The 13,432-nt window shown below is 35.3% G+C and overlaps 1 protein-coding gene across 7 annotated transcripts in view; it reads left to right on the forward strand.

Moving 5' to 3' along the window:
- The window catches only part of OPA1 (OPA1 mitochondrial dynamin like GTPase), a 61,588-nt gene extending 48,426 nt beyond the window's left edge, over positions 1 to 13,162 (forward strand). For 5 of the 7 annotated variants that reach the window (XM_067301800.1, XM_067301805.1, XM_067301804.1 and 2 more), the window contains 2 exons: positions 10,586 to 10,663; positions 11,197 to 13,162. In XM_067301800.1, the coding sequence (XP_067157901.1) occupies positions 10,586 to 10,650 (65 nt within the window). In that variant the 3' untranslated portion in view covers positions 10,651 to 10,663; positions 11,197 to 13,162. The other 2 variants (XM_067301801.1, XM_067301802.1) reach the window with 2 other exon arrangements.
- Positions 13,163 to 13,432: the final 270 nt, after the last annotated feature.

Raw genomic sequence — 13,432 nt, forward strand, 5'->3', positions numbered from 1 at the left:
ACTGTCAACAGTATTTCAATTTGAACTCTGTCCTACATGACGTTGTCAATTACATATGCTCCTTAAAATCGTGCTTTGGCTTGGCTTTCTCAAGCCTTTGCTCACTTTTTTTTTTTTTTTTAATGAGCTTTACCTTCTAAAGGTCAAAGCGTTTTACGAGGGAAAAATCCCACTGTAGGGGGAAAGTTCTCTCAAATAGGCAGATCTCAGATAACTTCCCCCTAGAAACCAGCAGGCAGACAAAACAGGTTAAAAGGCAAGTGGTATTGGCCCTTATATTAGTGTTTAAAATGTTTGTTCAGAGCCACCACAGTGTTTAGTGTTTACAAGACATTAAAAAAAAAAAAAAAAAGGTATAATTTTGAAGATATCTCTAGTATAGAGACCAGAGGGTGTCCCTGCTGCACAAGGAGTTCTCCAAGACAGGCGTGGAAAAGAGGAATACATCCTAGAGAATCCCAAAGGAAGAGTAATCTGTAAGGATCTGAAGAACTATGGTTATTATGAGCTCTCATTTTTTCCATGATGCCTGAATATTGCACTTTTAGAAGCTACGTAAATTTAAAAAAAAAAAAAAGTCACTTCAGAGTAGTGAGATATTCACAAAAATGGCAACAGCCTTGTTGTGCTCATTTCAACTGGTCTTAGTGGTGTTCTTGGGAGGAACGCAACAGCTATAGTCTGATCTTGAGTTGACAAAAGCTTGCACCAGGAGATGCTGTGGCCTTCTGACCAGACAAAAGTAAAATAGCCGTTTTTCTCTGGGCGTCATTCAGCAGATCTCCAGACTGAATAAGCGTGTGCAGGGTAGCCGCTGTCTTCACAATCCCCCACCAGCAGCTTCCACCAGGAAGTTAATATAGCCTGCATCTTATCAGCACCTGACCTTTGGTTAGAACACATGCATCTCTGCCCAAATCTCGGTCTGTCAAATAAAGTGTTCGTGTGGGCTGTCTGTGTTTAATGAGCTTTTGCTGGTGGCAGTATGACTCGCCTGCTCCCTTTGAGCTCTGTAGAGGTCCTAGTGCACCTTGGAATTGGAAGTTGGGGACAACGTGCTTGGAATCAGTCTGTGCATTCATGTCTTCCATTCTCCCTGCCTCCCGAATATGCTCAAGTCAACAACATAAGAATAACATGTATCCAGTTATTTTTAGTAGGTTTGCTAACTCGCCATTAATCTGTTAGAATGCAAATTGAATTTTTTTTTCATGGTTATCTTGTTTTTAATTCCATGTAGCCAGTTTATGAAATTTTGTAAGTGAGCCTGCTTTGACACGGAGGAAACTAGCTGAATTTTTAAGCTCTTTGTTCTTTGAGTTTCGGGGCAGCTGCATGAAGCTAACGAATTAAAGCCAGAAGAATGTGTAGGACGGTTTGCATCAAAGTGCAGATAAGGTAGTTCCTGCTTTATATCATGGCAGAAAGTGCTTTAAAAAGCTCCAACTTCTCAGAGAGGGAAGTAATCCTCTAGGGAGAATATACATCAGTTGTAAACCTCCTGTGATGGAGGGATGGTTTACTTAACTTAAGAATCCCAGATGACCAAAATCTGTCTGCTGTGATTTCTTAAAGTTATTGATGAAGAGTTAGGCACTGATGTCCAGGCTCTAAAACGGATCCTTACAAAGTTTACCACATTTGTCACTGACTAAGCCAAGTCTATCACTTAAAGTTGACATTGAAAATTAATGATAAAATGGTACGTGAGTAATGACATATTTAATGCCTGTTAATCTTACCTGAGACCAAAGCCTCTTACATTTGAGGGTCATCCTGGTGTTGTCTGCCAAATTTAATTTTTTCCTAAAATTCCCTCAATAATGCAGGTATCAGAACATCTAATTGGATGATGTTTTCTTTTTAGTACTAGTTGTTTATTAGGGTAGCTATTAATCAAAAATAAAAAAAATGCATTTATTATAGAGAGTATTGCTATTTGTATAAATACAAACTTCTGAACTAACCAGTGTGTGTATTTGTTTTGGACTAGTATAGAACTATTGAGTGTGTTATTCAGATCTCCAAAAGCTGAAGAAACTATTGTCATGGGAGTTGTACATTTTTAATACTGCAGTGAATTTCACTTTGCTTCTAATGTGGAAATCCATATAAAAAATAAAAGGGAAAGAAATATTGTCATCTAGGAATGACAGCAAACTAAAAAAAGTAATAGAACAACCTGTTTTTCTTCAGGGCATGATGACATTCTGACTATCAGAAACCAAGTTTACTATTATTCTTAACAAAAATTTATCTCATCATAATTTCATTATCTAACATTATATTTAAAGAGAGCTTCACATAAATATTCCGGATAGCTGGATAATAAATCAGCGTGCTATCTACTGAGTGCAGTTTATTTTGGGTGGAGACCAAAATTTATCAGTTATTTATAACGTTAAAGTTTCCTTACAGTTTTATAGCTCCACGGGTACAGTAGCATTTACACAAGTAATTTACATTTGTATCGATCTATACATCCTTTGTGCATCAGTTAGAAAAAGTTAAGCTTTTTACACCACCAGATGAATTACTGAGTAATATGTCACTGAGTAATATTTCTGGTGCCTTTATTTTGTACTTTTTACCATGTTCCACCCAAGTTAATGAGTATCATTTTGTTCTCATTCATTCCATCTTAACAGTTTTGATTTTGAAATGAAATCTTTGTGTGTCCGTAAGTCTGATTCAAGACGTTTCTCTTTTATGAGGTTTCCATGTCATTCTGCCATTAAGCACCTTCTAGCTGTACAGTAAGCAGCGTAGCTAAATTCTGTTGAAGGATTGAGGTATTTGAGTATTTTTAATTAGAAATCTATTGTAGTGACAGAGAACTGGAAGGGGCCCAAGTCCTACCTTGTTATTGCAGACATCATGCCTTTCATAAACTTAATTATTAACCTATATTAAGCTGCATTTGTACATTAAGCTAACTTTAATGACAGTATAGAAATGCATACTAGTCTCTCATCCTGCTTTGGTAATATTTAGGTTCTTTTCTGTGGGCAGGTGGGACTGATGTGTGATAGCCCATAGAAACATACGTTGTATAAGGTCAGTAGTCTATGTAGTTGTCATTTTTGCTTCAGCCACATACCTCGGTTCTGATACTGTGCTCCTGCCCTGTCACAGACAGAAAGATCGCTTCATGCTTGCCAGCCTAAAGAGCCCTGGGGACCCACTCCAAGCAATACAGTCAGCTTCTGTTCTGTCTGGCCGAGGAGGGGGGAAATGTGTTGCTGAAGCTGTTTCATGAGCTGCAAAGATCTCACTTGTGGATCTGGGGCCACTATAGGTCAAGACAGTGATTGATTAATAACCTACAGTTTCATCAGCACAATGCACAATTCCTGGTTTTGGTGCTCAGACGCAGTGCTAGTAATGCTAAAATAACGTGGCAATACTCAATACCTTGTAAAAAATAGCTTCAGTGTTTTCAGATAAGCTGCCTTCCTCTAGTGCTGCTTGGTTCTCTTTAGTCTGAAATAAAGGTGATATTGTTTTATACTGGCAGCTGATAACTTTGTTCAGATATGATATGCACGGAGGATATGATATTAATATTTGTAACAAAGTGACTTCAGTGATGGCAGCTGTGATTTTTCTGTCTAAGGTTGACTTCTCAAGACTAAGATTTTATATATGTTTTGCAGCCTGCCAAATATACACTCTGGAGGTGATCTTTTGCTGATTTAGAGGAGAATGTACCTACAAGAGGGAAAAGAAAAAAACACATACTCTGTATGTCTTTATAGAAAGTTGGTTCCTTGATGTTTTCTCCTGTTCATGCCTTGTTAAAGAAGATATTTAGGCAGGTCACCAGCAGGCAGTTGCAGATGAACTGTGATCTGTGAAATTAAGATGTTGAATGACCCCTGGAGATTTTTAGGAGTGGTATTATAGGTTTGAGTTTAGTGCTATCTCTTGTTCTAGGGTTTAAAATAAGTATTTCTGAGAGGACACTGAAATATTATCTTCATCCATGTAATAATGACACTTGCATAATGAGAGCATGTCCCTGTCCTTCTCATTGTCCTTCTGGGATGGATAACGAATACACTGATTCTAGATGTTACTTAGATTAAAATGGAGAAGGATTTTAAGGCAAGTAGAAAAGTTTGCTACTAACTGTGGAACTCTGGCAAATATAATGGTTTATGTCTTGTTTTATATGTCTGAAAGAAGAAGCCCAATTTAGAGAAGTATTTACAACTTTTTTTTATCATGATTTTCACATCCCAGTGAGCGTACTTTGAAGTTGGAATTTATAGAAAGAATTCAATTAATCTGGCTATGAATTCAAATCTATTAGAGGTTGCAATGGATACAAGAAACATTTTATAACAATAAAGGAAAGCTTTACTATCATGTAGCAACAGTTAGCATCTTCATTTGGTTTGCTGGTAACTAAAGAGTATGCTAGCTATTTTTTGCAAGCTTGCATTCTAAAAGCTGTATATTTTTAATGATTCATGGATTTACTACATGGACTATTATAAATTCCATTTAAACTTTGCAGAGTTCTGCCATGCTTTTATTACACTAATGAGCTAATTGTTTAAGAATCATTGGCATGATTCATCCTCCTGCTCTGCCTTTTTTTTTTAAAGAACTTTTAGCTGTTGAAGCCCTTTTGACAAACCAATATTTATAGCAGTTTGACAGCAGGATGAGGAACAGCATTTGTCTTTGTAACAGCTTAAAGAAAGGGCCTTTCCAGCACCCAGCCATGCAGTTACAATCTTGACCTCTTTCTTATGCTGGGAACATACATACGGCAGACAAGCAGCACCTCCCATGTGTTTTCTTGACCCCTTGACTGTCCATTCACTTCCCATCTGTTTTGCAGCCTTAAAGGAACTGAGGGGGCCCTCTACTTATAAATCTGTCTTTGCAGCTGATAAATGATGTTCTGTCTCTTTAAGGGCAGCCTGGGTGGTTTTGCCTTTTTTTTTTTTTTCCCTCTTAAAATTTTAGCTTTCCTGTTGGCCTCATCCAGAGGAAAATATGGTATGTGAACAAGAGGAAACTGGCAAAAAATGTGATGGGTAGTTTCAAAGGATTTTCTAAAATTCAGCAGGACACGACCCTGCAACGATCAGTAAATTATAGTAGCTGTTAGACTCTGCGGTTGTGTCAGACATGAGAAAGCGTGTTGATGCATGTCTTGTAACTGTGGGTGGAAAGTCTGTTTTCTGGGGTATTATTTGGAGTGGCTGTTAGCATGCTGCCTCGCACCACTTCAACAAAAAGTACAGCTTTTTGCACAGCCCTTAGAAAATACAGGAGTGTGGTGCAACAGGCTGAACTCCAAAGAGATTTTATTCACTTTTTCACCTGACTGTTCATAGGGGGTTGCATGCAAGTATGGGGTTTATGTCCTAGGCAGCCCTATGCTAAAATTCAGCTTTCAGTAAAAAAAACGTGGCTTAATATTACCAGATTTTAATAGTGTGCTTCTGGGTATTCTCATGAAATCTGACTACAGACTGGACTTTCCTTTTTACTAGAAGAAAGATGATGCATTCACAGCAGTAAATTCAACATTTCCCCCTCTATGGTTAATTAACCATAACATAGAAGTAGCACAACAAGCAATGAGAATGTTTATAGGCAAGGAAGTGATTAAAAAGGAAGATAAAAAAGGACTAAAATCTAAGGAAAATCCAGAGCAAAAGGAAAAGCAACCAAAAGCTTACAAATACCAAAACTATGTAAGCACTGCATGGAGGGAGGAATGACTTTAATGTAGAACAGGAGGATTAATAATGAAATACTAACACATTTTATTATCATGGTCATTTTGTGCTATATGCTTCATCAAAAAATAAAGATAGATCCTTGTCCTGAAGGAGTTTACGATTTCTTTTGATGCTGCAATTGAAAATTGATGTCATACTGGCAACCTTGTAAAGGGCCAAGGAAGGCTTTTTGAGTTGCCTAAAATACAGTTTTCTCCCTGTTGTGGCGCATGAGTCCCTTTAAAATTCTGTGCTAAAACTGTTGCTTGTTTACGTGTAAGTATGATTTGAATGTCTCAAAATTCATTTATCTTAGAAGCATAAGGAAGACCAGTTTTGTGGAGAGAGGAAACATCTTTTATTAAACCAGCTAATGCAGTTGGAAAACATCCAGAAACCTTTTTCTTGATACTTAGGACATGGTGTAAAGTTTAAATACTATTGAAATAATTCAATAGCATACCTTAGCTATGTAATTCTATGTTTATATTATTTTTATATTATTTGGTCTTAGCTCAGGAGCTTTGCTTGGTAGATAACTTTTTTTAGTTGAGTATCATCTTAGCATTGATTCTCTTATTTCTGGACTGCATTAATTTGTAGACAGTCTTAGTTATATGGCTCTTAGGTTGCAATCAATAAGCAAGCAATCCTTATAAGGCTTAATATTTGAGGGGGTTCCCTTCTGACCAGCTTATGTTATTAGGAACAGCAAACTTTATCTGGGACTGTGTCTTTTTGTGGTCATGGTGTATTCAGATCCTAATTACAGATCAATTAATCTGGTTTTGAGCTTTTCAGATTTAGTGTCACAGGATTAATGAAAAGAAAATGAGTGGTCAGCAATATCATTTCATATGGAGATAAGGAGAGACTAAGCGTGAATAAGGATCTCAAGACATCTGAATAAAGAATTTCCTCGTTCTGTCAATAAAGTTTTATGGGATATGGAGGGAGGATTATGGGAATATTCATGACCAGATCAAGGGGCGTAGTGAGTTGATGTATGGAAGAGCTTATCTTTTAGGTAAACATGGGATAAATGGGAAGTAGAATAGCCATTCATTGCTCTTAGGCCTGTGAATTTCACTATTCTAAAGATGGAGACAAGGGTTTTGTTACAGTTATTCTTCACTGATTTCATTTGATTTTTGATCACTGCTTAACGGGTGCTGGAAGAATTATGTATTCATAATTTCAAGTCTGCATTAAAACTATCAAAGACCATGTTGTCTTCCTGTCATCCACTGTAAATGATAGTTTAAATATAAACCTCTGAAGTACAATATAATAAAACTATACTATAACTACAGTTATAGTGTATATAACTATATAGTAGTTCAGTATATAAAACTATACTAAAACTTTAGTAGTTTAAAAGCCTTCTGTGATATTGGAGCATTGTATAACAGTACTGGGGTAGTTCAGGATGTTACAGAAATCGTTGGTGAGCAAGCTGGATGCTTAGGACCCGAGGGCTACCTCTACTTAGAAAAACACAGTATTGCAGTACGTAGCAAGAGCAACATGTCACCTTAATCTGTCCCTTATTATATTAAGGGTTCTTATTTGAAACCCAAAGGGCATTCTGGGTTTGGGATGCTGACGCACTTGTAAACTAATGTATATCTGTTTTGAGGAGGGTTTGAGTTACTAACATTTCAATCTAGGTCTCAATCATAACCCTGAAAAGTTTGGGTACGCAGTTTGTGTGTTTCACCCAGAAGAGAGTCCCTTCTAAAAACTTCCCCAAAGTGAAAGCAGGTAACATCTGACTCTTAGTTTGTAACGATTATTGTTGTTGCAAATGAAATGTCACCTGGTATTGAGGGAATTCTTGGCAGTTATTCCAGAATTGCAGACCCTGCTCTTTTTCTCAACAGAAAAATCCTTTCCAAGCATTTACATTTACTGACATATCAGACTGTGTGTTGTATAAATACATAACTCTGCCATTACCCTATTTAAAAAGTAAACTAAATAGCATACTGTTTCTTTGTGCTACAGAATGGGCATCTGGGAAAATGTTACATGTTGGCTGATATCTGCTGCTGCTACAGACTTTACTGCTTCTAGGAATACAAAGCTTAGCGTGAATAATTGCAACTCTTTGGCAGACATTGTAACTGCTTTCTTTAAGAATAGCTGGCATGTTTTTTTCAAAGTATTAAATTACCTCAAGACCTTGTAATTATTATAGTTAAGCAATCACTTCAATTCTGTCCAAGTGTAAAAACTAATAAAATGCTCATAATATGGTGGCAATTTTAGTATGTCTGTTCTCTGAGCAAACACAGCTGATTTAGTACATTCTGGTGGAATAAATATTTGCTATCCTGTTATTTTAATATGCCCTAATCAGAAAATTAAAATAGGTTTTGTTGGCACAAAACCTTTTTTTTTTTTAAGGTGAAATAATAATTATGGATTTTTGCTGATGCTATTAATTTTTTTTCATTAGCTGAGGTTGAGAAGGCAAAATATTTGCATTTAATACTGCTAAAACTGCGTGCTTTCAGTGAGTCCAATGGCTTGATCGATATGAAAGGCATATTTGGGGAAAGAATGTAGCAGTAAAAAAAAGAAAATCCACACCAAAAATCAAGTTGTGAGAACATTACATGAAGAGTCCTTCTGGTGCATTAGATTTAATCTGGCAATTGCTGCTCATTTGGGGAGTGAGGTGCAGGATTAATAATTTGCAAAAATGTGCTGACTCTGTCCAAGACAAAAGGACATCCTTTCAAGGGCTGCTTTCATAAATATACACAGATGATCAGTATTACTGGCTGTAGTAAGTATCTGCCTAAAAATGGCAGAGTATTAATGTTTTCTTTACGCGGAAGGTTTACATACTGATGTGCAAATAATAATGCCTGCTCTTTTTGATTTAAAAACACAGTGATGAAACAGTTGTGAACTTGGTTGGTAAGAAGTGATCATGGGAATCCTTTTTGCATTGGCAAAATTCAAAGATTCTCTCTGCTGAACTGAATCAAGCTCCCCCCCGCACCCCCCCCCAGTTAAAAAATCAGCCACTGCTGTTCCATTGCTTCCGTAATTTTTCCTATTTGAAAATACAGTTTTTTCCTCTCACACTTACTGTAATCTTAATTTAATACTGCAGTACTTTAAAAAAGGAATGTAGCTGAAACTAGAGAAGGTTTTGGGGTGTCTTCTTTAGGACCCAGTGTGTGAGTTAGCTTCACTGTCCATCTGTGTTTGTAGATAGGCACTATCTCTTTTTGGAGAAGGGGCCACTGAAGTTTTGAGAATATAAGTGACTTGTTCTTTGTCACCTAGGAATCACATGGTAAAGACAGGGTTGAAGTTTGGAGTTTCTTTGTTCCCATGCAGCCTATTCCATATTTTATTTTGAATGTTAGGTAACATTCTCCCTTTCCATTAAAACAATACTAAAGGGTTTTGTTGGGGTTTATTATTATTATTATATTTTATTATTATTATTATTATTTATTATTACTCTAAAATAGATTTCATAACTGTTTGGGGATTGCCACTTTGCTATTTATTTTTTTTTTTTTCTTAGCTGCGTTGTTAGAGCATTCCCTTTGTAGGTCATATTTGGTTCTTTTTCCCTAATACTTATCTACCCTATTTAAGGCTGATTGTTATATTTTGCTTTCTGTTTGGCAGTTAGTTCAGTTCAGTAAAGCAAGTTTATAACATATGGTATTGCTAAAGAGAAGAAAACATTAAAAGAAGATTAAAAAAGAAAAAGCCCAAAGCTTATATCTCATAAAAGGGAATATAAGGTTTTAACCTGATCATATTTTTAGCTTGAAAGAAAAAAACAATTTTTATATGTTTGTGCTCATCTAACTTTATTTTTTATCTGTTCTAATGCTTTCTCCTCCCTTCACATTTCTGAAGTGTGCGTTTTTCATGACTGTAATCACACACAGAAGGAGCTTCAAATGAGGATGTGGTGAGAGAGAAGCAGGAAATCTTGCAGGTTTTGGATTCCAGCGAGGTTCTAAATCTCTCTTCATAAGCGATTCAATAAATCAAATAGGTTATATGCTGACAAGTGTTGTGTGGAATTGAGAAAAGAGGGGAAAAAATGCCTAAAACCCTGTATTTTTTCCAATCAGTGTTGGCTTCTTATTCCTAGAAAATTTTTGTAGTTATGTTCAAGCCATGATTTCTCTAGGGAAATAAGCTTCCAGCTCTGGTGTTTGTATAAAATATGATTCTGACCACATCCATCTGTTTACTCCTGAAATGCAATGAAATAATCTGTAAGCATTAAATATTTTGAATATTGTGCGTGCTCTTTTGTAGAGGTGAGTTGAATACTGACGTTTGGTTCCCTAAAATTCTACCTGCTGAATGGGGCACTAGCTTTGAACTCTTTAGAATTAGCGGTGTTTGTGATACTTACTGTGGAGAATAAGGATATTTGATTAAAAGAGAAAGGGATTAGTGCACACTGCTTAATGGATAACAACTCCCTATGTGTAATGGGTGTATAGTAGTTCTACTGTGTGTGAATTAATGGAAATTTCAGCTTTTCAAAATAAAGCTTTTCTAGTAACAGATTGCTTTGATGTATTTTGAAATGATTAAATTAGCGTGGTAATGATAAAGTGTATTTGTAGAAGGTCTTTAAAGGGGAAAGGGTTTCATTTCTTCTGATGCAGAAAAACTATACTAAATTTTAGTTATTAAAGAATGAATGTATAGCATAATATTGATGGCAGACTGAACTTTGTTCATGTTTGCAGGGGTTTTTTTGTTTTGTTTTGTTTTTCTCTTTCTGGGTATGTCTTTAATAAAGTAGCTAGATATTTGAATGGTGATCTTTTTAATTCCTCCAGAAAAAGTTCGGGAAATCCAGGAAAAACTTGAAGCCTTCATTGAAGCCCTCCATCAAGAAAAATAGATTGTTCAAACAGGTAATCATTTTTAGATCAAAAGAGGATTGTTACAGTTTTTTTCCTGTTCTGTATAAAATAATTATACTTCTTTCTTTTATAGGCACATGTTTTCATACAGCCTTTGTGAAAGCTCCTTTTTTTTTTTTTATTTCAGTGCCTGGCTACTGCTTCTTCTTTCTTCTAATATACAGAACTATACTTTTAGCTTTTATGCTGCAAGCTGATCTGAAACTCAGTAGAAATATAATTATTAACTAGTTATTCAGATACTGTTAAACACTTCAAGCTATTTGATTACTCTCAGTTCATTGTTTTTATCTGTGTTAAAAGAAAGAAGCCATAACTAGTTGGAAAAATTAAGGTAGTATGTTTCTCGTGTATAAAACATTTTGAAATCTTTTCCTAAAAGGCAATATGTATTACAAGCAAAAATTATTTGCATTTGGATCACTTCCAAATTTATTTCTTTTGTATTAATTCTTAAAATATATAAGGCTAAATTGTTGTGTTGTATTTGCATACATTTTAAAGTAATTTCCTTTCTGTTTCAGCAGCAACATTACACAAGAATGCAGCCTTTTCCAGGATATCTTGCACAAGAAAACTGAATGAAATGGCTTTTCTCTCCCACTCTTTCCTATCTTCTGCAGAGCATCCTGTAATTTTGGAGGAGAAAGGAAATAATTTCTGATAGGATTGAGAAGTTCAAGTAAAACCCACCCACTCTTTTAATTTTTGAAGCTAGATGTACATGACAGAGGAATCTGACTTGTGTCTTGCTGAAATAATGTGGGAGATTGCCGAAGTTGTACAGTTAAAAGTTTTTTGTTTTTTTTCATGAAAGAAGAAAAGGCTTTTATTTTTGGCATCTGTTATGTATGGTGGGGCTGGCTCAGATTCATAAAGTGGTTTTATCTGTTGTCAGTTTCTGCAATTTGACATAAAGTTTTAGTATTTGTATATACATTAAAATGCCCTTCCAAGTAATGCCATTTGTATTTGTTATGCTGTGTGTTGAAGCATCCTCTTATTACTCTGGTACAGATTTAACAGCATGTTATTGAAAAAAGTGATCTTGAGAGGAAGTTGTGGATTTTGTTAAACTCTTAAACTCTTGAGAGACATCATCCAAGGAATTCTTCAAGTGCTTTCAAGTGAAAGTACAGACTGCTATTCACTGACACCTTAAAAGGTTTGGCTCAGGAAATAATGTCAACAGCTGCTCCTTTTACTGATTCTTTCCTAATATATATTGTTACTCTGAATCATAACCGATTACATTTCATTTTTGGGATTGCACAGACTCTGATTTCCTTGTTAACTCTTCCCTTCCCCTTAGTTACAGTGTAAACTGATTGAATATGTGTGGAATGTAGAAAGATATTCTGTACAATTCCAATTTGTCCAACCCCCTTAACTGAAAAAAGCAAAAATATATTCATTTTTCTAATAGCTTTCATAAGACCAAAATTGCTGTTATACAAATGTTATGCACAAGGTCCCTTCATAGCCATATGATTTCTATTATTTAGGATAGTAAAATAGTCAGTAAACATGGTTTTTCTTTTACTGCCTTTTAGTTAGTGTTGCCATAGAAATGTTACTTCTGACAAATTTAAGCATGATTTAGGCACTGTGTCATAGCTGCCTGGTGATTAATCACCTCCATGTTTTTATACCCACACTTTACAACCAATTGTGATGAAACAAACTACATTTATCAAATGATCTGGATACACTGGTGAATTCTTCTATAGTAGAGATTAGGCTTAAACCAGTTTCTTTTGCTGTTGTCTGATCATGTAGGTTGAAAAATTAACATAGGTTTATTTTCCCCTCTTGAAAAAAACTTGATTTTGAACTTTCAGCAATTAAAAGAGAGAGGTCTGAACATGTACTGACACTTACTGTTTCTGTTTACTCTCAGAGAAAACCATAGAAAATTTGGTAGAGTGTTCCCCAAATGTTCAGACACAAAATATTTAGTCCAGTGTATAAAAAGTTAACACAGAGCTATTCATAAAATGGTGTTGAATGCTTAAATATTTCAAGGTGATCTAACAGCATATTTTGGCATTTTTTTTCTATTTAAAACCACTTTCTGAAAATGAGTGTTTGAGGATAGAAAAATGAAAATTTGGGTTCTATTATCATCATTATCTGAATGCGCAATTCGGAGGGCAGATTCCAAAGGTTGTATAGCAAGTGAAATATGTCTGTACTTGTGTTAAATCCCTCTTTGTAAAAAAAAAAACCTTTTGCATTTACTTAGAGATCACTGTTTGAAACTTCTATGTAATGTAAATGTTGCAAAATGTCACATCCAGTGGTCCAGCATTCATCTCTTTTAGTGTGATATTATTATGGTTTTAGTTCTGACTTCTCTCTGCTGCTCATCTAAGACTTAGCATGTTGTATTCCATGAAAATTAGGTATTTATTGAGTACAAATGTAACTGAAGGAAAAATAAAATGTGGGTTTTGAACACGGTGCTGTTGCACCTAATTTAAAAGTCAATTTGGCCTTCTTTTTCTCCTTTATTAAACTGTAAAAAGGGTATACTGTTAATGATGTTAAAATGTCTAATTCTGAAGTGCTGTGTCAGCACCAACTTAGTGGTAATTGTGCTAAGTGTTATATTTTACTATATAAATTAATAATTACCTTACCATTTATATAATACAGCATTTAGACAAGATGTCTTATAAAAAATCGTCATGGGCTTGTTGAAAGCTTCTCTCTCTGGAAGTTTAGATAATGAACTGATATTCCAAGTATAAATGAATA

Source organism: Apteryx mantelli, chromosome 9 (genome assembly GCF_036417845.1).
Source record: "Apteryx mantelli isolate bAptMan1 chromosome 9, bAptMan1.hap1, whole genome shotgun sequence".
In the NCBI taxonomy this organism is placed as follows: domain Eukaryota; kingdom Metazoa; phylum Chordata; class Aves; order Apterygiformes; family Apterygidae; genus Apteryx; species Apteryx mantelli.